The 24,136-nt window shown below is 42.4% G+C and overlaps 1 protein-coding gene across 1 annotated transcript in view; it reads right to left on the bottom strand.

Annotated features, from left to right (window-relative positions):
• Positions 1 to 24,136, bottom strand: part of TOM1L2 (target of myb1 like 2 membrane trafficking protein) — a gene marked incomplete at its 5' end in the record, with an annotated part of 53,262 nt that overhangs the window by 13,368 nt on the left and 15,758 nt on the right. The window contains 11 exons of the mRNA XM_082490357.1: positions 748 to 823; positions 2,757 to 2,874; positions 4,020 to 4,143; positions 5,265 to 5,313; positions 7,821 to 7,954; positions 10,599 to 10,715; positions 11,481 to 11,639; positions 12,609 to 12,743; positions 17,014 to 17,163; positions 18,841 to 18,919; positions 19,612 to 19,696. Coding sequence (XP_082346483.1) covers positions 748 to 823; positions 2,757 to 2,874; positions 4,020 to 4,143; positions 5,265 to 5,313; positions 7,821 to 7,954; positions 10,599 to 10,715; positions 11,481 to 11,639; positions 12,609 to 12,743; positions 17,014 to 17,163; positions 18,841 to 18,919; positions 19,612 to 19,696 — 1,226 coding nt within the window. The remainder of the gene's footprint in view (positions 1 to 747; positions 824 to 2,756; positions 2,875 to 4,019; positions 4,144 to 5,264; positions 5,314 to 7,820; positions 7,955 to 10,598; positions 10,716 to 11,480; positions 11,640 to 12,608; positions 12,744 to 17,013; positions 17,164 to 18,840; positions 18,920 to 19,611; positions 19,697 to 24,136) is intronic.

The following is a 24,136-nucleotide window of genomic DNA, read 5'->3' as shown; positions in this document are numbered from 1 at the left end:
CAGGAAAAGTCTCTGAACTTGCTTTGTCACCTAAAAACTTGCACACAGCTGAGTACAAAAGAACAGGACAGTTTCAAAAAGCAGGGTGGTAGAAAGGGGTCGAGAGATGATCTGAAAGCTCTTTTCGCTTCTGCCTTCACCAAGGTATGCAGACAAATCTGGCCACGCTCGCTCTCTCAAACGCGTTTCTAGCATCAGCTGCTGTGAGGTGACAGCACATGGGCCTCTTCTGCCCACACAAGATAGCAAGAGCCTGCCCTGGGACAGACAGAACAGACTGCTTGCAAGGGCAGTTATGGTAAGGCCTGTGAAGCATTAAAAGTCTGTGTAATTTCTCTCCCTGTAACTTGCTCATGTATCCATGCACTTAGAGCAAAGTCTAGTAGATAAAGACTGCATCAACTCTCATAAGCAAAAACAAACCAAACAAATGCACACCAGTGTTCACAAGACATTCCCCACTTATTCTTTTCAGCAGTGATTCCAGTCAAAGAGCTGGACCTGCCAGGCAAGCTGCAAGAACACAGGAGAATTTACCCACTATGATTTTGAAGTCTTTTGGTGTGCTAAGCAGCAGCTCTTTAGAGATCATTACTGAGCAAGTACTTGCTCCTAGATATCAATTTCAAAATAGTCAGTACTAGCATGTTGCTGGAATACAGATTGAGAAGTCTCGGTCAAAGCAGCTGCCTACAGCTTGGATTCCACGCATGGCTTCAGATAACAAAACGCAGAGCAATGACCTACCCCTCCCGTGTTCTGTTTTCGAACATCCAGGGCAGACGCTAGTCCTTTGACAGCCTGTGGATCCTCATACGTCACACTGAAAGAAAGGAACAAACCACAGAACTAGAAGGAAGCCCAGGAGTCACCCATGCAGAACACACTCACTACTCTGATTTACTCCCCTGGAAATCAGAAAGCACATTCTTTTTCTTAACAAGCCTTCAAGTGTATTAAGTGTATTCCAAGAAGGGGAGTGTGCTCTGTATAAAGACCATCCATCAGTTTCAGTAAGCATGTTGAAGCAAAAAGAGTAAGACTGGCATTATGAAAGGTAGGCAAATAGGTTACGAGGCACCATAAGCGCATCCAAGAGCTAGAAGGGAACTATGAAAAGAGGCCTGATTACAGATTACATTTTGCAAAGCTTTGAAGATGACACTTGGAGCCTGACCTTAATGCGTTCTTGGGGGGAGGCAGAGGGAGACCCGAAGACAGATGAAACATAACTAAGCAACAACAGTGAAGCATACAAAGAAATGCACTATTTACAGAGGTTGGATTTTTAAAATGCTTCTTAAATTGCTATTCAAAAGGGACACGTAGCAGTCAGGTGACAGAGGCAATAGCATCATTTCTCAGAGCACAGAGGTGAACCATGAGCTGACACAAACGCCAACACCTGCCCACAGATCAGCCCCTGGGAGGAGCTGCATGTAGGAGCTGAAGGAGCACTTTGTCCTCCAGCGTGCTGGCTTCTCCCAAGCTCTGAGCACAGCACCCAGAGGCTCTCACCTACACACCGCGCATCTTTACTGTCTCGCTGCTGCTCCACTTATACAGTGTACAACCCAAGGGAGATAGAGCAATCCTCCTTGTGAAATCATGGACTGATACGTGCTCCTTGTTCCATTAGCTCGCAGGAGGAGATGGAGGTGCAGTGTGGGAAGATTAGTTTCATGCTTCATTTAGCACAAGAGACAGAGGGACCTCTATTAGATCTCTCTGCAATGCATCTCCTTTCTGACTATACATTAGGGCTCTCAGCCTGAAATCTCCTGTGGTAATGTATGCCTCTACAGTAGAGCATGTCTTCTCAACACTGATACTACAGCTGAGGCAGTGCCAATAGCTATATTGATGACTGAAAATAAAAGATCCCAATACGTTTGCTGGCTCAAATTTTCCAGAGGTGGTAAGTTTTTGATAATCTGCTAAGGTCTAAGTTAAACTATTAACAACATTTCTTAGTTTGAGACAAGATATTGATGATGTTCTGACTGCTGTTAGCCACTACATCCTCTAGAATCTGAAACCAGAAGGAGGCAAGAAATAATATATGAAAGAAAAATACCTGACTGTGTCTTTTACTAAATCTCAGTTGACAGGGATCAAAGGATTTCTTAACAAGTGCACAGATTTATTTTAAATTAAAATAATTGGACCTGTTAAATGCCCTTGAAGGTGCCAGATTTGCAGCTCTAGACATGCAAGCCCTATGCATATAAACAAATTAGGGATAGTATGGCAGCCAGGCAAGCTACACTGCCTTGACAGCCTGTGAGAGTCTGACTGCTGGGACAAAGGGAGAGTTTTTAACTGGATGGTAATTCTGTTTCCAAGCCCTTGATGACAGTAATCCAGTCACCAAAGTATATCCATGACCTTCAGGTGAAGGACCCTTATGCTCCCGTATCTCAAACACTGGCCGGGTGGATGGGATGACAAGCCTTTATGAGAGGAAGCATCTGCAGAAGTAAAGGCAAGTTCATTTCCAAGTTTCCAGTGAGCTCATTAACTAAGACAGTCAAATAACATTACTCAGCCAGTCTGCTCTTCCCAGCAGCAGGAACTTCTCCACTTGCTCACACTAATAATGACCAGCAGGATAGAAACTGGATTAAAAGCACAAAAAAAAAATACACCAAAACTACTTTTTTAGTCTGGAATGAAGTCAAGAAGTTTCAGATTTATGCCCTTAGAAAACAGCAATGCTGTGACTCAAACAGTGCTAAAGACAAACTCCAACATACTTCTTTCGCTGCTCAGCCAAGGAACTGCCTCTTGTCTGTGCAAACATGTCGAAGTCATCACGAGGATTACAGTGTTGTAGAGAGCTGAGTGTGCCACTGACGCTGTTTGTACCCAAGTCTGCAACCAGAGGCAAAAAAACCAAACTGATGAAATAGCAAACCATATGCAGGCACTGCTGCCATGACTATGTAGGCTACAGAGGAAGCCCTGAACAATACAGGACAGATGCAGATATCATCTAGTTAACAGTTGCAGCACTGAGCACAGTTCTGTCCAGAAGAGGCTGGAGGCTGCAAACCATGCATTCCTTTAAAGTCAAATTGTACAGATTGCCTTATTCCTCCTGGAAGCACCACACCATAAGCACTCCTCATTGAGAAGCCAGTATTTGGGAATTGGTGCGCACCTGCTGCCAAACTCAACCTGAGATATTTACTGTGCATTAACATGGTATGAAATTTTGGGCACGGATACTAGTTTTCTCCACAATGTTGTCTCTCAGATATTGACTGTGAAACCAACAGCTTCAAATCAAGTGATATGATATTGGCGCAGTGCTGAAAGAGATGGAGAACCTTCAGTCAAATCAAGTGATCCTATCAAGTGATCCTATCAAGCAATCTGGTTTGATTCAATGTAAAACACCTAATAGTTTCAAAAAACCTTTCATCCAACAATTTCAAATATTATTTGTATAAGGAGAATCAAGAACATTCACCAGACTGATTTCATGGAGAGTTATACCTAAGCAGAAATAAAAGTAGTAGTACAAGTTTTACCATGAACAAGAACTTGCACCCTTTCCTTCAGTCTCCCCTTTGGTTAACAAATCCCTCCCTTCATGCCAGGCTGATCCAATTTTTTGTGCCAATCCCTCCCTTTGTGCCAATTACAGATTGCTACAGTGCAGGGGAATGGGAAAGCCTTCCTAATCCTGTAAGCCACATACCCAAACCTTCCGAAAGCTACATGGCAACATTAATCAGGCAGCGGAGAGCCAAAGGGGCTCCCTGACCCACAAGTGAAAAATGGCTCCTTGTAAATTTGTAAATTCCGACAGCTCACTGCGATAAGGGCTTGTACTGGGTGTTCAGGTCCATCACATGGACCTCAACAATTGCTCAGACTTGCTCCCACAATCACACACCTGGATTGCCTAGCAGCCCCTGCATGCTGTTCAAGGTGCAGAGACTGGTTAGGCTTGAAAAAGTCAATGCATTGCAGTCTCCTGTTCACCAGCACTATTTAGATCAGGTACTCACCAAGCCCTGCAAGCTGTGAAGAAAGTGAAGACGGGGGTGCTGAGTTTCCAACCATTGGGCTCACTACAGCTGGAGAGCCAGGACCCAAATCTATTAAGTTATCTTCTGTCACTTCATTCAGTACCTGTTGGAACATAAGAAACACATCAAGTTACACATGCCAGAGATATCTTCTTGCAGTGCAATATTAAACATCAAAAAATAATGGGCACTTCCTAAAAAGATCTCTCTTGCATACTGCGAAATGGACCAGTCTCTTGGATACTATGGTGATGAGTGCAGCATAAAAAGGGTTGGCCACCAAAAAACCTCAGTTTCACTGCTCAGTGCAGCAGGAAACTCTCCTGGAGGTCATCTACATCTCTTCAGATTTAGCTAATGTGTCTGTGTTCTCCACCGCTTTTAGCACTGGACCAACATCAGATCTAAGTCAAATTTTCTACCATCTTCTGCATTAGATATAAACTGTTTTCAGAAGCAAAACTTCCTTGTTGTGACTAAATTTACAATGCAGAGCCTGTACTGAAGTTTGCACCACACTGCAGTAGAAATGGCAATCAAACAGGCAAAGTAAATACAGCAAATGGTTAGAAGAATGCAAAATAGAAAATGTAACAGTTCCACGTATGAATCCATCATGAGCTCGGATCCTGAACACTATAAAACAAGTATGAAATAGTTTTCACTGAAAGAATAATTAGAACTGTAACTCTTCAGCTTGAAAAGGGGCTGCTGAAAAAGGAGATGAGAGAGGTTCCTCAAATTATGAGTGGCATGAAGAAAATTAACCTGAACAGTGGTATTCTAAGACAGAGTGAAGAAGAATTAGGTGGAGCAAATAAAAATCATGATGTGACTTGATCAAATGTAAACAAAACATTTATTATCTAAAAATACCCACATAAATATGCATAAATGTGTAGTGAAACTATGGAACTCACTGCTTCAGGACATTGTGAGTGCCTAAAGTCCACATGGGCTCAAAAGCAATCAAAAAAGTTACTACAGAAAAGAAAATCCATCAAGGATTGTAAACACAGAGATGTTTTAGTGTAGTGTCTTCCTGAGCTAGAAGTTGTCACTTGGGGTTTGGCACATTCTTACTCTCCACACCATGGTATCCATGGTATTCATGCTGCTACAGGCAGGATACAGGGCCAGACAGGTAAAAGGTCTGACACCGGTGATATTAGTACAGCTAGTACGGTATAGCTGCTGATATAATAAATGGAGTTAGGTACTTACTCCATTGCTGGCATTTTGTGTTGAACGTCCTGATCTATATCGTTCAAATCTGTTTAGGAAAAAAAAAAAAAAAAAGAAAAATGAATGTGGACTATCAAAGGCACCAATAAACAACAAAACCGACAAGTTTATAACAAAGCTATGACATGCTTGCCACTGAACTTAGTTTTCATTGGTTCAAGAGGGAACCCTGAAAGCTTTAACTCCAAGCCAGGACAAAGGGAGGATAGTTGCAGAACTTGCATTTTTGGCAAACGTGAATATTAAGTTAACTGATCTGATTTTGCAGCACACACATGCCTGAAAAACACTGTAGGATTTGTCTTTGGTTGTTTTTGGTTTGTGTTTTTTTTTTTCATTAGGTACTTTGTCATAGATATTCTGTTAGCCAAGGGACAGGAGGAACTGCAGCGAGACTGATACTCCCAGCTAAATAAGCTGAGCACCGCAGCAAGTCTTACTCCCACTTAACAGCTCCCTCTTGCTGCAATACATGTAAATTAGAAGCCACACACATGCCAGCACAGCCCTACCCAGGCAGCACATGGCAAGAGAAACAATGATTAGCAGATTAATTTCTTAAAACATTCTGGGTCAGCTCAAAGACCACCAGAACCTATGTTCAAATAGGTTGGTACTTTCCAAGAATGAAAATAATGATGTTGGATAAAAATCCTCATACTTCCTAGGGAAAGAAGTCTGGCTAGTCAAGATCAGGTCTCTTCTCTACTCCTTCCCCAATTAGCTGTGCATCTGGGGCTGCAAACCTAAACCCAGCTTTCACGAACTCAAAAGAAGCAGAGGGAACTACCTCCTCCCAAGGCTTGTCTGAGGCCAGTCTCATCTCCTTCTTTACCAGGAAAAGCACCATGATTTCTCTGAGGTTAGAGTTTCTCCTCATTTAAAAGTAGTTTCACACGTAACCTCTCTTTTCAATAAAAAACCCATATAATATTCATATAATCCTGTGGGGTTTTTCCCAGATGGACAAAAATACAACAGGGAATCTCAGGCAAACTAAACTGTTTTCCTAATGTAGCAGAGGAAAATGCAGACTTAAAGGGCAGCAAAAACAAATTCAGGCCCATATTTCAATTTTAGGAAACTGTGGGTGTCTACTATTATTGGAAATCCAGTTCCCTTAGCTGGAACCTAAGACACCTCCCACCTCATATTTCTCACCAAAACACTTATGAACCACACATTCGTTTACATCCAAAGTGTCACAGGAGAGGCCAGAGCTCCTGCTTGAGTCACTGACGGAGCTCGGTACCCATACTAGAAATCAGCGTGATGAATGCGAACCTTTTGGAATAGCAGAGGAGGAACTGGAATTTATTGAAATGCTGAGACCAGTGCAGCTATTCTACCACAAATAGCTTGCTAACATCACTCAGCTCACCTTTCAGGGTATAATGACTACAAATACATTAGCCCCAGCCAGAAAAATTGCAGATGGGGGAAAATAGAAAAAATATCAAGGGTGACCAGACTGAGCCTTAGTGACAGTTACACTCTGCCACTTGTAGAATCATGCTCGTGCATGAAACACATACCATTTCACATAAAAAGCCAACATTTGTTTCAAAGTTTGCCCCAATCTCCTCTGAACAACTAAATCAAAGACAAAATCGAGGCCAGTGAATCTTCTTTCCAGCTTTTGCTGTGACAGCACAGATTCACATATCTAGAGCCTAATTTATTTTTAAAGGCTTGAGAAACAAAGCCCTGTGCTAAGAGCAAGGAACAAAGGGTACTCTTTGGTGCCTCACTCCCCAGGCCTGTCATTAAGGGGAAGATTAAACTTTCCCAAGACTGCTGTATCACGTGTCACCTACTGCAGCAGATGTGGCTGACAGCGCCTTTGTCTAACATGTCGAAAGTCCTATGGCCCAAGTCCTGCCCCTGGGGATGATTCCCGCAGACCAACTCTTCAAAACCTCAGCTCTTCACAAAACAGGCTTCCCCCCCCCCCCCCCCTAGATTTTAAGTGTTACTTAAAAACAAACCCCTTACATGCACCAAGGTGACGCCCACCTCAGACAGCTCCCCTTGCACCAGTACTGGAACTAGAAAGCTCAGAGATCATAAGACAGAGAGAGCTCACGGGAGCCTCCCTAAGCCAGGAAGCAGCACAAGCACTTGTGCAGAGCCCAAGCTAGCAAGTAGAACCAGCGACTGTGGCTGTGCTATTTTCAGTCCCAAGTCCCTACATCTGTACAGCACCGCACCAACAGGGACTTCCAGACTCAAGTCTGCTAGTTCGAGAGTTTTGCACAAGGCTGCCCTGCATTTTATATGGATATGCCCCACAAACTTCAATGCCTAGGACAAAAAAAATTATATCCTAGTATTGAAGGAAACAATGGAAACAGGAATGTTACCATAAAAAAAAAAACATAAAAAGACTTTGTAAATACTTTCTGTGGTTTGGTTCTCTATATTTTGTTATGTTGGACCATTGGCCCAGATGGCCAACTCTTGTCAACTGACCTATTTTACACTTAAGTGAAAACCCAGAGTGAATGCAAATAGTTGATGGAAAAGGTGCCCCACCTTTCGTATCGGAGGAAGACGTTATTTAAATCATCATTCACATGCAGCAGTTCCTCTGTGACTTCTTCATTGGACACTCGTGAGATAAGCTCCACAATTCTCTGCTGCATAGCTCTACAGGTTCGGTTCAGTTCCTAGGGGGAATGCATCGCGCACACACATTCTGACAAGCAGCTAACAATAAGTAGATTTAGTTGAACTCCGATCACAGCCAAACACATCCCCCAGCTGAGAAACACTAAGACAAGCCTATCTTTGCATGATTAAATGTCACCCAAAAGCACATCTAATCAAACATGCCCTTCAAGAGACGATGGCATAAAACCTTGAGAGCCTATTTACAATTCAACATCCTGATTCTTCTTTAACTCTGAACACTTCAGAAAATAAATATCTGTATTTTAGTGATCTGTTTTAAGAATAAAACATGTTAATACAACAGCTTTCCAGAAGAGAGCTTTCAAGGAAAATTCAATCTGGTCTTTTTGGCAATATCATCCCTAAAAACTAAAAGATGCACATGGTGGAACAAGTGGGTAAAAAAGGTTCATCGGGGCTAATGTAAGTAGCCAAGTGTGTGCTAGGAAGAGAATCGTTGAGGACAGAGAACTTACTATAACTACTGACAACATGAGGGTGAACACAAAACAATGAGCAGGAGCATGAAAAGATGAGCAGTCCACACACATTTCAGCACTGAACTATATACGGAAACATTCCCTTCAAGTGAGCAAGTCCACAGAGACTGCAAAAAGGCAGCGGGGAGTTTCAGAAGAAAATTTTAAAAAATATAGAGTAAGGGCATTTATTTTATAAGTGTCTCATGCCAAGAAATCTAGGTTTGAGTTTGCCTAAACCAGGAGTTCTCATGCTTCCAGGACATCTCTTCCATCACCAATTACTTAGCAGAATTCTTTACTCCTGAAAGGCTTCAAGACCAAAGGTCAAAAACGGTATGTTGAGGAGGAACTACAAGAAGAAACGTGACATATTGCATGGCGCCACTCATTAGGCCCACGGTTTTACTTCAATAAGCACTGACATTTCAACTAAAGCATGTCCCTCTGTCATCTTCTCCCCCCCCCAGCTCCACTTCACAGCAAAAATTCAGCACTAAACAAGGATGACTTGTTGGTACACAACCTTCGGGATGAAAGCAAAGATGTGTTTGTTTTCCTTGCTTGGTCTGACATCCTAAGCTCTGGATAAATTTCACCTAGTGCAATCCAGCTGCCTTAACAGCTTGAGGAATGTGTTCTCCAATGTCAGTTTTGATCCCATCACTTTAGAAGCAGATTGTGACATTTCAGAGGTTTGTTTGCTGCCTTTCCGAGAGGGCTGACAGTACCTATCTATTCTGCACAGAGCTGGCTCTCTAGCAAGCTGTTTACATTTGATTGTTGGAGAAAATGTCAGGAATTATTTAAGGAGGAGGGCTATATAAACCTCAAAGCAAGGAGTCCTTGCATGCAGCACCCAGCTCACAGCTTTCAAAAGACTAACCATCCTCTGTGATCAGCTCTGTGATTCAGATTTAGGATGTACCAGTCAAAGAAGGGAACCGGTTGGAATAAAGAATCGTTGCTGTCACTCCATTTTATGATCAAGTTCTTTCACCTTAAAGCTATGCTGTTAGGTTATGCTGTCAAGATGTTAGTAGTTGTTTCTGAATGTAAGCAAACTGGTTTACGCTGTTTTGGTCTGTTGTGCTTTCCTGGAAGCTTCTTTTGTTTTAAGCAGTCCGACCCAAATGGGCAGTAACTGAAAGGCTCTTTATTGCAAAGCCTCTCATCAGCTGCCATGATGGCTCTGAGACAAACACACAATACCACTGCATGGGAGAGACCAGTTTTTGGATGGATTTCAAACCCTGATGTATCACAGAGCGCAATTCCCTGCCTTCCTCCAAACGTACTGCTGTGGGAGCCCATCCTCCCTGCTGGAGGATCAAAACAGAAGCCTATTTCTGAAGCTATGGAATGGCAAATACCATGTTAAGGGCAGCAGCTGGAACACTAGATCACAGTATTCCTCATCTGTGCTGCATGCGGTACTGTATTACTTTCTTCAGGCAAAAGGGCACCTCACTACCACTGGCCTGGGGAAACATGTATGAAGCCTGAGACACGAGCTCAACTAAAACTGTTTTCCCTTTTGAGATTATAAATGCTGCACTGGATTGAGACTTTCCAGCAAAGAAACTCCTTCTGATTACTCAGTCTAACCCTCCGGACAGCACGCAACTTCACCTGAGTGCCTGCCTTAACCTTCAGGAGAAGCTATCTTCTGGAAAGACAGTTAGTTCATATATAAGATTTCAAGCGGCAGAGAATCCACAGACCCTTGGCAATATTTAGTTCAGCTGGAAACATGGAGTGTTTTTTTTCTTGCATAGTGACTGGGAATGTTTTGCCACTGTACAAGCGATGATGAAGGATATAAAAGAAGCAGAAATGCTGAGGGCTTACAGAGCCTATCACAATTTTAAGCCGCTTTGTGGTAATGGAGACCTTATATTCAACATTGGGAAAAAATTCCAGCTACACAGAGGAGAAAGCACTAGAACAAGTTTCAAGGCAAGTTAGGAAATTGTTATCACTGGAAGCTTTAACAAATGAAGAACATCAAGTGATGAGACTAAGCGGGGTCAAGCACAGTCCACATTGATTTTGTAAAACAAGCAAACCAAGGCAGTGAAGTGAACTACAATAAAAGCCATCCCCCGGAGAAATGCAAGCACAAAAAGGATCAGAATCATACTTGCTAGGAAACTGTTACCTGGAGTAACTCAAGGTCTGAGGAATCCTCTTGTCCAGGTACCATTTCTGTCAGCATTTCAGACATCACTTTTGTATTCCCACGAACAATATCCAGTTCACTGCGCAGCCGGGCAATCTAAATTGGGGTGAAAAGACAGCAAAATACTGCACAATCTTTTGGTTTAAGCAGATCATTTTCAAAACCCAACTTTGTGATATCTCTGCTTCTGTCTGACTTGATATCTGAGGCTTCAGACATCCTAGCAGGGAAAAAAAAAGTAAAGATAAAAAGTTTACCCAGGAGAGAACTTTAGAAAAGCAACAGAAAAAGAAAAGAACTGTGTAGAACCACTCGCTATCATCACAAACCCAGATGTGCTACGCTTGTATGGGAGGGAAGCAATTGAAAACACAGCTAAAACCAGATCTCACTCAAATGTGCCTCACTCAAGCGTGGGGAAAGATGTACAACTTTTGAGCAGGATCTTTGGCCCTGAATTTATTATTTTTCCAGAGAGAAAATAAGATCCTATATTAGGGCATTTGGAAGGGTCTTAGGGATGCAGGCTTAACTCCTTGTTAGAAAGACTTCCTGCATCTGCAAGACATTCTGTGCCTTTAAAGGAGCGGGGCTAATAAGAAGAACTGCTATCCTACTGCACAACTGCTGAGTGGACTGGTATATCGGATTGTGAGGTTTCGTAACTGCTGCCATTAGGACGCCATACATACAAATCAAAAGCCTAGATTTTGCAGTATAATAGGAGGAAAGGCTCCTAAGCAGAACCAGATCTAGGAGGCAATCAAAATCAAAAGAGTTAAAATGAAAGTTCCTTCGCAAATTGGTTTCTAGTTTGATCTGCTGAAAGAGTCTCACTCAAAAGAATCATCATCCCAATACCTGTTCAGAATTAGCAGTGATGGGACCAGTCACATTCAGAGCTGGGGCCTGAGGAGCAGAATACGCCGTCGGAGAAGATGAAGAATAAGAACTGGTGCTCATCCTTTGCTGAGACTGTGAATTGTGCATATTTGCTGCAGGATCAACTTCAGGAACACTCTGCCACATCAGAAAGACAGGAGTTCAAAAGCTGAATTGTGACAGCACTTCCTTTGTCAGCAACCTCAGGCCAAATACATTCAAATATAGAACATAATTGCACCTTGTGGAAAAGGTCAGTGTAGTTACGAGAACAGACTGGCAGGCCAGCCCATAAACAGACAGCTGCAACAAAAATGCGTGCCCGTATCTTTTGACCCAACCCACATGCATCTAAGTCAATTTACAAGAAAAAATGAGAAGCAAAATAAAAACAAGGCCAAAGACAAAGAATTATAAATAATTTTAAACTAGGAATTAAGTTGCAGGCTTACAAAAAATTATGTGACACACAGATTCTGGATTTAATTAATCTTGACACAAGAATTGTAATCTTTCAGTCCTTGATCACCTGCATTTACCACTTCAAAGATTCATTAAGTTAAGTTTTCAGAGTGAATAATCAGAACACCTGTGATCATTAAGTTACTTCCTAGCAGCAGTTCTGTCAACTTTACAGACCTAACTTTTCAAAGGTATAAAGATCGCACATTACCGTGGCATCAGTGAGAGATACAGACCCTGTACACCTTTAAAAGACAAGCAGGCCTTGGTTCAGAGTTATCACCAACAGAAACAACCATACTTTTGAGAAAAAGAAATAAATCTCAATCATATACCCTGCTGGACTCTCTCTGAATAAATTAGTTGCATTTATCTGGTGGTTTTGTGGTACAAGACAAGCGTACAAACCTCCTCCTTTTCTCAGATTGATGTTTGACTCAAGGGGGGGACACTCCATTAGCGTATTGGCATGTCAAATGCAGCTGCATTATGCTTCTCCCACATGCGCTTTCACTATTAAAAAAAGTCCTTCCAGGAGTGACAAAATGAGCCAAATTCAGAGAAACAGGAGGGGAAAGAGGCGTAGTTACCAACTATTGAGATGTCTCGGTAAAATACCCCCGGAATTACAATGCTGCATCTTACCCTCTGTGGTGTGTGTATTGGAGACAGAGCATCAAGATCTGCCATGGGAAACTCTATGCCTTTCCTCTTGAGTTCTTCGTAAATATGCACTACTCCAGTTAAATCAGGGCTACTTCGAAAGGCATCAGCCCAAGCCTGGAAAACATGAGGGATTTTCCATAAACCTTCCAAATGAAGTTCCAGCTCCACCCTGAACTCAGATACTGACTACAAAAGCTTTCGCATATTTCAGCTTCAAAGGGAAGCTGTATCATTAGACCTGGTCTAAAAGATCCCGCAAATACTATTAAGACAGTCACGTACACATTTTATTCGAATATAACGTAGACAGGAACCCAGCACGCAGCAGCTATGTCTAACCCCTGACATCATCAGAATCTGTAAATGCAAATTAAAGCCTCTTCCAATCTCCTCTACTTAGCACTGATTGCATGCTGATCTTTTCTTGCATATCCTATGGCCAATGATCCACCAAAAAAAGTCTGTGTGCAAGACTAAGATCTAAGCAAAATTCATGAAGTCATACAATAATCTTAGGTAATCTCAATTTACTTTGTGAAACACCCTCATTTGTTGTCAAAGAAAAAAGACAGCTGTCAAGTTTTCTTCGGTATTTTATTTGGACCAAACTAAAATAAAAAAGGTAGTTTCTGAGGTTCTTATATTGTGAAACATGCAGTCCCATGAGCAGCGGAACTAATGAAGCCTGGGTTCTTACAGAGCATATCCAACTCTTAGACACCCTGGTGTGTCAGAAAGAACAAGTTTAAAGGGAGAATTTCCCACAGCCAGAACACTCATAATATCTCTCCTGCATGAATTCTCTCGTGTCTAAAAAGGCTTCAATTCACATTTGAGCTTTTCCTTCAGTGGGAGTACTAAGTGTTTCTCTCCGCTAGCCAGCCTCCTGTACATGAGCTAGGAGCTGCTAGGAGCTGCTAGGAGCATAATATCTTGAAAGCCTCTACCCCCTTTCACTTTTGCTGGAAATTAGCCAAGTATTAAAAATTTAGGGGAAGGAAAAATTGAAATATTATGACTCAATTAAAAACGAAGCATTCCCCAAACCCCCACATATGTGAGGCAGAGTATCAGTGTGCTGGATCCAGAACTACTGCGAGACGTGTGTGTGGGCTCTGAACTTAATTCATTTAGTCATCACTTTTACACTAGTTCTTTGACTATTTTTACTTTAAAAGCTGTTTTTAACCACTTATTTGAGAGGAGAGAAATCAAAGGCAGCAAACCAAGATAAGAAATAATATTAATATTTAACTTACATTCCTATTCTGTTCAATTCTAAGAAAGAGCATTTCCACTATGTGCCCAGGAGACAATCCATTATCAGCTGCAAGCTAACAATTCTGGGTTTGCTTCTCAGCTTTGTTAAGAGTAAATTAACTGCATCAACTGTTCTGATGCAGTGCAAGTCCAAACAGCTCTATTTGAGCAACAGAAAACAGCTCTGACTGCAAACGGCCATTCTGTTTCCTTGGAACTGACCTTCCAAACCGTCCCTAATTCTGACAGAGATATTGACTGCACAAGTAATTCTACCCTTGCACTTTCTCTGCGTTTTCAATTTACATAAGAAGTCATCTGAATGATACTTCTACATAATGGTGTTCCCCACTTCAACTCTATTTGCGAGTGAAAAATGTTAGGCAAGGGATGCTCTCTTTAATAATCACTCAAAAGAAACTAAGAGGCAAAAGTATGCTGTGTTGCTGCCCCCAACTTTTAATGAGGCTTGTTTGCCCAGGAGGATACACTAATGCATCCTCTCTTTCACTAGCTTCCTATAAATTTTGTTGTAGGCACTAATGACAGTGAACTCTCTTCATTTGCCTTTTTAATATATTGTCTCTTCTGCAACTCTTCTTCCCTGCAGAAAGGAGACACTTTTATTTGTATTCTTCTTCTGCCTGAGCTGGCAACATTATCTCTATCAGTGCGTATCTCAGAGGTCACAAGCAGGACTGGGCGCTATTGCCCTAAGTGCTGTCTACACGCATTGTAAGACAATCCCTGTCCTAGACAGCTTACTCTTCAACTAGGCAAAAGTAATATTAGCTCTACTTTGCAGATAAGGAGCTACACGCAGAGCTTAGGAGACTTGCCCATTGTCCGAACAAGTGTATGACAGAGGTGAGACTGAATTCAGATCTTCTAAGGCTTTGGGCCAGACTATCAAAGGTAGATACTTAGGACGCTGCTGTATAAATCCCACTTAGCACCCCAGGGTGCCCAAACAGGTTAATTAAATACCATTGCAAATCTGGCCCCTAAATCAGTGACCATCACAAGACAATTTTTCCAGTGTCAGACACTTTTTAACACATGTACCCTCCAAAGAATTTGCTGTGCCACTAGAAGTTTCCCCATGCTTCATCTTTGATGACAGTGCTCAGCTACTGGGCACCAAGGTGGTTTGAACCCCGAGGTGATATGCAAGATCTTACCAGAAGCATAGCAACAAGGAATGTTTCCAAGGCCTTTAAGCAAGGTGAAGAAGGAATGATAAGCAATATGGAATACATGCTAATTCATGTACACTGGGAAATTGGTTGAGAAAGTGAGACACAAGATTCCCAACATCTCAAAACAGTCAAGTCTCTAGATAAGAAATTGGATGGCAGCTTCCTCTATCCTCACTATGGAAAGGCCCAGGAGTACAAGAGCTGTGTGGTTGGAGACATACGCTGCTTGCACAGCTTTTTTCCACGCTTCCAAGTGCTATTGAAAAGATCAGCCCCCCTGGAATGGAGTTAACTCCAACTGCAGGGAGCTCTAAAGAGCAAAGTCTAAGCTGAGCAAAGTGGTCATGAAGTACGGGATATTTTGGGTGTGCATGTCCATAGGGCAGCTGAGATGAGTGACTGCAATCACTTTTCCAAACCTGTCAGGCAATCTGGAAAACAAAGTCCCCTACCACCTCCAGCTAAAGAGACACTAACAGAACCCACCCACAGGCAACTTTCATAATTCTCAGGCTTTTTATACCAAAAGGCATTTAGTACCCAGAGTGAGGCTTTTAGCTGTACTGCACTAAGTCTACTCAGATAAAGCTCTGTTTAATACACTGAGGCAATGACTGCAGCTTTTTGGTTATGTTACAAATACTTCCATCTTAGTTGCATTGATGACCAGGAATCCACTTAAATCCAGGACCCAGCGTAACCAACATTCTCTAAAACACAGTAGCAGAGCAAACACTACAGAAACACGCACAGTTTCTCTTTATGGGACAGTATTTAATTAACCTCATCTCCCAGTCACTGCATGCATCGGCTCTCCCACCAAAGCAGGCAGACACCCGAGGGCTCAGTCAGATGCACAAGAATTGTTTTTAATAATTTCATTAACTTTGTGCTATTTTTTAAAAAAGCCTTGAGATCAGAGACCAGCAATAAAGGGACCCCACAGACCCCAGTGCAATGCCCACCTAATTCCCCCACACAGCCTATTTCGGAAATCACTTATTTACATTGTTGTGCTCTAATGATTTCCTCCTATCTGTGCATCCAAATAACAAATAAACCACCAGAAATTCAACTGTGTGCTTTGCCACAAAAATCAGAAGTATATCTGGAAAACTATGCTGCACATTTGTAAGTACCTTCCCACAAGAAACACTGCAGCAGGTTTATATCATTTTAAATACGCAGTGTCTTTTAGTCTCTGGTGTATGCAATAGCCTGTAGGAGCTTAGTGATAAAGCTTCCTATAATTGTCAGATTTCCTGCAGGCAGGCACCAATGTTTCCTCATGTGTTGCTAATGTTTTGTGGAATTAACATGGCTGTTTATTGTTATGCTGCGCAGAAGAAGTGGCAGACAAGCCTATGTCTGAACTTCCCCACTGCAGGCAAGGATTTGACAGTGCACTTTTACTGCACAATAACCAGAGAAAAGACACCAAAAACATTTTAACTCCAATATGGTAATTTACTTTTCTATAACCATCTCTAAAAGGAATTCAGAACACTTTCTAATGGAGGGAAACAGCTCCATTTTATGGTCAGGGAAACAGACACAGAAAGGTAAGTGTTCCACAACTGACTGGGAAAGTGCGATCCTCTAAAATTTCCTGGCCTCAGATGACAAGCCCATCACAGAAGCAGGTCTCCAGCTTCTAGATTTGACTGTTAAATTGCAAAGCCATCCCCTTCTTTTAGAGCAGAGTGGTACCTCTCTAACTAGAATCCAGGCATTTCTCCCTGGATAAAATATCTATGCATGTGCATGTCTGCTCTTCCCTGCCAATCTGGATATATTGTTTGTTTTTACATATAAAAAACTTGCCACATTTTTAATGATGACAGCATGTTTAGCAATGCGTAGCACTGAAGCAGACAGTCCTTATTTCAGGCAGCAACATATGGAAGCAGAGACAAGCTGTGTACCTGAATCAGCGCTAGTACTTTATCCTGTACAATAGTGGGGGGATTATTCTTGGGCGAGATGATTTTCACCAGAACACCATCTATGAAGTCACGGTTTGCCACTAAGACATGAAAGCGATGGCCACAGTTCTTCACACAGGTCTCCAACACCTAAACACACACAAAAAAACATTCATTGTCGGAGCAAAGCTTGATCACACACACAGCACTTATGTGGTTGGCTTCCGATTTTGTTTTTTGTTTTTGTTTTTTGTTTGTTTGTTTGTTTGTTTATGTTATTTTAAAACTTTTGATGGGAGGGAGAGAAAAAGAGGAGAAATTACATTTTTAATTCTTCTTTTCTTCCCCAATTTTACCAAAAAGCTTACTTTTCTACACACACAGTTAGATGCACGTCACCCACCATTAACATATTGGGCACTTCTGTGATCAACATTTGCCTGTTTTCAAGGTAAAGAAATATGAAGTTTCTTCTTCTTCAAAGCAGAACTTTCCAACCTGCGCAGCTGAACAGCTAAGTACACAGCATCACATCAAGAGCAGGTAAGACAGAGGACATTCTGTCACAGTGAGATATTAGCGTGCTGTGACACTCCACCATTTTCTATGTACCTGGAACACAGCTGGACCCCTCTGCTCTGAGCTATAAGCCATGTTTTAGAGTTGGGAATTCAGGTGAATGATCTTCACTCATTCAAAACCCTCCCTTGTGAATGCTCTGACAGGTTATACTTTGACACATTTTCCCCCTGCAACCTAGCTAGAGGCACCTTCCACTTGCCATTCAACTGCCATGGAAGAACAGCTGTTGGTTTTTCTCTGAAGAACATGATTAGCATGGAGATAAATCCAATGCGTCACTTCTCCTTACAGCCATGCCTAATAACCGCTGCGACTCCATATCTGAGGAGTCTGTAATTACTCTCCTACTTCAGCTACCTTCATCAGCCCTGATGACACGGACTCATTCCAGATGAATTTCGCTCTTTCCTGCACAATGGATAATCTCATGGTTTGGTCTTTGGTAATCTGTCAAAATGACAATCCAGGATAGGAAATGGCAAGAAGACAGAAAGTACAGTCACGCTTCATCAGGGAGATGCAACAAGAGCTGTGTGAAAGAATCATACAGATCACCTACCCACAGCAGTACAACTCGATCTAGTTACTGCTGCTCATTCCTCACACTGCCGCGGCGCAGAGCCTGCCCAGCACCGCGCGTTCAGGAGTGCTGCATTACCCAGGAAACCCCTAGCTAAAGTCATCAGTAGGAAAGGTCACTGGCAAATTATCTCACACCTTAGCAGTGCTGCCTAAATGCACAGAATATAATTTACACTTTATTGAGCGAAATTAGATCAGCATAAATTAATTTGAGTCTCCTACAGAGATCCATTCACATGGGAAATTGTGCATCAGCTACTTATGAAGCTGAAAATATGGCAAGTTCATCATCCTCACTTGCAGATATGCCCACAGCTGTTGTCTTGGAGTGGAGAAACGGCAGGACACAGAGAGATGAGAGTAGAAGGGAAAGCCCCAGAGGGGACACAGACCCATTTGGGCTACTTTAGCTTTCCTCAGTCAGTACTTGGGATGAATAAGAGCCCAGAAAAAAAGCAGAAATCAATTGAGTCTGAAAAATGCTATGCAAAGCTTCCAGCAACTCTCCCCAAGGAAGTGAGGAGGCAATTGGAGAGAAGAAAAGGCCAGAGCACTGGCTGTTAAAGCAAACAGTGTGTACATTCAAGAGAGTGCCAGGAAAAGGAAAATGACAAAAGAAAAGGGTTCTGCCCTTGTGAGGCATTCCAGCCTGCCCCCACTCACCGTCAGCGCCAGCATGACCTCTCTGTAATTTTTGTTTCCGTTCAGCCTCTTCTTCAGTGCTCGAATGGCATCCTTTGGACTGAAGGAGAAACACACCATTTTTAAAAGACAGCTCAGACACTTTTCACATGCCATATACTGTGGGAAAAGGAATCCTTTACCATTTCCAGCTGGACATAAGCATGTGTGTTAACTTCAGATTACTTGAAGATAACCAAACTAGGGTCATGTAGAATTATGTGAGGAGACAAGATACCACAGAAGTCAAGACCAGAGCAACGCCCGAGGCCTCCAAAAAGGCAAGACGTTGATCAAGCAGGAAAGATTGACAGCCATTGAGAAAAAGGCCCAGGGCATAAGACCAGTGATCAGTTCTCCTGCAAACTGCAAGCAGCACAGCTTTTCCGATGCTGAAGGAGATGTATCAGAGAAGCTCTCTATTCAAATAGCTGAAATTAATAGCATTGCAGCACTGCAAAGAGATACGCCTGCTGAAAACAAGAACCCCAGAAGTACAAACTCGGTACCCTCTCCAGCAATACATTTTTCACGCCAGCCCTCCCAAGCAGAGACTGACCACGGAAAGTGCTGCATCATACTGTGGTTTTCTGAAATGTCTAAGAAGCAGGAAAACAAAAGCAACTCATATGCAAACTACATTCAAACTACAAGCATCTGCCCCCAGACTCACTGCACCTCCTCACATGCTGAGTACGACTGGATGAAGATTGTGTTCATGAATCTTTCAAAGTTTGCCAAAATAGCACATACCCTTCTTCTGTCTCGTTGATAATGTCACAGATCTCCATGTTAAGTGTCCAGTCTTCACTCTGCAGAGAGCCATCTGTGGCCTTTTCTGTAAAGTAAAGAAAAAGAAATCTTTTCATATCTTCCTAATTAGGTACTATACTTCAATCCATCTTCAGTTACTCTGAGCTGAAACTATCCCGTAAAAGAAAGATAGAAGAAAAAAAAGAAGTCCCCACTGACGTAAGCAATGTCAAACTTTCCCTCCTGGTTTTAGGGATCAGCATAGAGGTTTCCAGACAGAATCAATTATCCCTCAATCTCAACAGCTTCTGCCCACATAGACAGGCTGTTCTTCAAAGACTCCAGAATTCCTAGGAGAGTAGGAAAATGTCAGCTAATTCCAATTTAAACTTCTCAGATGCTGCATTAATGGCAAGTTGTGAGGTAGGAAAATCTCCCCCAAATCAACATGACCTCTGCTCTGTTTTAGTAGGTAACACCTCCACATGAATTGAGGGAGAAAAAATAGCAACCTGGAGACAGAATTCTATGAAGTCCAGAATTTCAGTGTGGAAAGAACCACCAGCACATGAAAACATTTAGCACATGACAATTGAGGTCACAATATCATTCATGGGAACCACTTTTTGCCTGGGACTCTTTTTCTCCTGTACTGCCGTCCCTCAATATCTGCTTGCCAGGGAGTTGAGCACTGCTTCCCTCTGTCCCATGCTATGTCCCCAATCTCTTCTCCATGTGGGGGCTATGTACACATCTCCCATGCACAGTCCGCCTTCGTCCTGGCTTCCAAATGCTCCCTCACTATTTGTGTGGCCGGTAAGTCAGTCACTCTGGCATCAGACTAAATTCTATGGGAAGGATGACCTATAGCACTGTGACAGTGGCAGATGCCAACTGTTGGCAGTTTAATTTATAGACGTCTGCAAGGGTAGCATAACCATAACTTCAAGTAATCAGTTGACAAGAACTATGTCCTCCTTGGGATTTCCTCCTAAATCAATATAGTTCTGTCTAGTGGTGCCTAGAACATCCTCTGAATTTTTCACACTTTTCATTTGCAGCATTCAAACCCTATCTGTGTGACACTACCCACATTCAGAAATGCTATCGAGTTGAACGTAAAGCCTGTTGCTGGAGAGACCTAAAAAGGGGACCTTCAAGCCAAACATAACCTTCTCCTCCAAATTAGTCTAGGTTTTTCTACAGATCCCCGGCATCCAATGTTGGAAGGCAAACAGGGTAAACAAAAGCATTTTTAAAATGCAAAATAAACCAAAAAACCCACCAACTTCTAAACATTTTAAAGCAGAAACAAAACCATGGGTACCATCTTCCCCATCTATCCTTCTGTCTTTACATCAGACCCCAATCTGTCCCCCAGAACAAAGCAGATTTTGTTTGAGAATGCCAGGCTCCAAGGACTTCACACATCTCTTTTTCTGTTTACCAACCATGTTTTTGCCATTAACATTTCTATCACTGTGACTGAGGATATAGATGCCCACAGGTCATAATTATGGGACATTGTTTGGAGAAAGACTCTGGGTCTGGGTAATTCAAGTTTCAGTGACTTGTCTACACCAGAACAGTGGCTAAAGCAGCTCCACCAAGGACAGAAATTACAGAAGTCTGAGACAAACCAGACGGCACATGCAAAATCCCTGCAGAAAGTGCTGAAAAGAAGCCATCTATCTCCAGAATGGAGAGGACCCTGTGGAAAAGGAGATTATGGAACAGGAGATTGTTCTTTGCAGGCCTCAATTCCCATTCAGAGAGACAGTGCTGCAAGGCACACAGATCGCTGGGTGCCACCCACAGGGGAGGAAACGGAGGCTGCAAAACTCGCAGCTGTGCCATCTTCACCTCTGGGTCTTTTTCAGCCGTCATCACCTCACCGTAGAGTTCACTTTGGCAACCAAAACTCTTTCTGTTTGAGGAGGAGCCTCAGAGAGACGCATGGCTTCCAAAATGGCCAATATATACTGGACAGGTTATTGAGCATTTTTAATTTACTGTATTTTGGACATGTTGGGCAGAGATTCTCTTAAGGAAGAGCACAGTTACTTGTAACAATCGATTTTAGTTGCATTTTGTTCTTCTACTGTACATAAGGCTTTACTGCTATAGAATGGGATCTGCCTTCACCTCCATATAGTCCTTGTTGCTTAGGAAAACAATTTATTTAATATTAGAGAAAAACCCTTAATAGTCAGAGATATAAAAAAAATCACTACATCTGCTCTGCTGGAGAAGGTGATCTCCAAAGCTGCAAAGGATTTATAAGCACAGTGCTGCAAAATGAGAGAATATGCCTTAAATAGAGGGTATTTCTTAAGCTAGACGTATGATTTGTTTTCTTAATCTAAAACTGTGTCAACAAATTTGTGTGTTCTTGACAGCATTTGGCATCAGGCAGCAACTTAGCTATGTTCGTACTCTCTGGTCTGCTATAATCACTTTTTATAAATGATTACAGAAAATGCTGATCCAGCACAAAGTTGTGCTAGCCGCCACTTCATTCACTGGTCTTGTAAAACCCATTTAGTTAAGGTTTATTTTGACAAAATGCTTATATGGCAGTACTCCACAGCTAAAATCTGTGATATTTTGGAGATGGTAGAGTGAAGAGATGCTGCTGCAGCACTGTATGGAGGGTAGAACACAAACACTTGCCTGGGGTCCCCAGTAACCTCATTCGTATTTCCCTTCTGAGATACACTATGGAAAACGAAATCCCCTTTCTCCCAGAAACTTTGGCTACTGCCTTTTTATTTTTGTGTTTCTGTTCTTTAGTCAGAGTAATACATGGTTGAGACTGTGTGGGTTTAATTCTTTTTGAGAATTAGTTCTATTCCCTTTGGGTAATTTTTAATTCGAATAAGAGTCGGAAGCTAATTTTAGTCTCTTCTTCAGCAACAGAGAGCACACAAGCACTTGTCATCTGTAGTCGTTTGTCCTTTGTAGGGTGTGTGACCCAGATTTGCTGCTGCAGTGCTCTCTCAACTGTTAGAAAGGAGTTAACTGACTGCAGAGAAGGCATACGAGTTTGTGTGTGATTTGTTTGAAGAACAGTATTACGCTGCAATGAATTGAAAGCCAGTAGAGCTCTTCCAGAACCAAAACACAGCAGGTCGTCAGTTCTGGATTTCTGGTGAAACAGCTCACTCTGCACTCCTCCTTAAGAGATTCCCTGGCCAACATATCCAAAATGCATTAAATTAAAAATACTCAATAACCTGTCCAGTATTTATTGGACATTTTGGAGGCCATGCATATCTCTGAGGCTCCTCCTCAAACAGCAAATACATACGACTGACAAGATTAAACAGATTTTGGAAACTATCAGAGAGTTGTGAAGGAATGGCATGCAAATACCCTTTAAAAAAGCCACCAGTTCCTCAATCTCTTTCAGGCTCATTAAAAGGCATCTAAATGGCACTAGTTCACACAAGGACTCTGGAACATGACCAAAGGATTCCAGGGTGACATAAGAAATGTTAAATAAGACAAGAAAAAAAGCAATGAGTAGGAGTCCCTCCTGCCCCTCCCCTCACTGAACCAAAGAGTTTATGGCATAGTTTAATTGTGTAACAAAAGGGCTGGCAGCTCCCAGCCGGGGTGCCAAGGGTGCCTTGCACAGCTTCTGCCCCTACAGCAACTCCAAGTGCTCTGTTATTGCCTCGTTTGTCACCGCAGCAGGGGCCAGGAGTTATTGTCTCACACGGAGACGTGATACCACCAGTAAGATCATCAGAAAGTCTCTCAGAAACAAGATGTTATCGGTTCCCACCACATTTCCCAAATTAAAGCATAAATGTACTGGTGGAAAGAAAGATAATCTGGCTCTCCATGCCTGACACGCTGCAGACCTTGGACACTGCATATGCACACGCAAGCATTAGCTTATCTCTAGCCTGCAAAGAAAAGGAGAAAAAATTGTGCTATTTTTTCATTCACACCTTCCCTCTGAGATCTGACTCTTGTGGCCGCATTTCCACACTCTGCCAAATGGCAATATCAGTATTTCCCTGCTCGCACTGAAATCATGTACATTTTATGGCATTCAGAAGGTGCTGCTCAGTTGCATAGTTTTCAGTGTGAACTGTCTCAGTGCACCCCCCCCAAGCCAAGCCTCCTCCCAAGCAACCTGCCCTGACCCAGGAGATGTCACCACAAGGAAATAAAATCAGAAATGCCCATGTAACTGCCACGTAATAAACAGGCTACGCAGGGCAGGTCAGGAACATTCTTTTAAATGCAGGGAAAAAAACAGAAGAACTTTTACCCCCCCATCTTCAACCCAGCTCAAAAGCCACCTAATAAAGAAATGCTAACACTGGTGGTCCTTGAGATGCTGCTCTCACAGCCCTTTCCAGTTCATACTACTTTTGCTTCAAAGTTACAGTTCCATGTTCATGACACTATTAAAATTTGACTTTGTTCACATAGGGAGGAGATAAAGCAGAACTCCTCACTCCTCCCTGCTTCCCCCTTCCAATGCTCACCTCTGACCATTACACTGAAC

The sequence above is a fragment of the Vanellus vanellus genome (assembly GCF_965231255.1).
Source record: "Vanellus vanellus genome assembly, chromosome: 14".
Classification (NCBI taxonomy): Eukaryota; Metazoa; Chordata; class Aves; order Charadriiformes; family Charadriidae; genus Vanellus; species Vanellus vanellus.
Note: the sequence above shows the minus strand (reverse complement) of the source record. Positions and strands in the feature narration are given on the sequence as shown.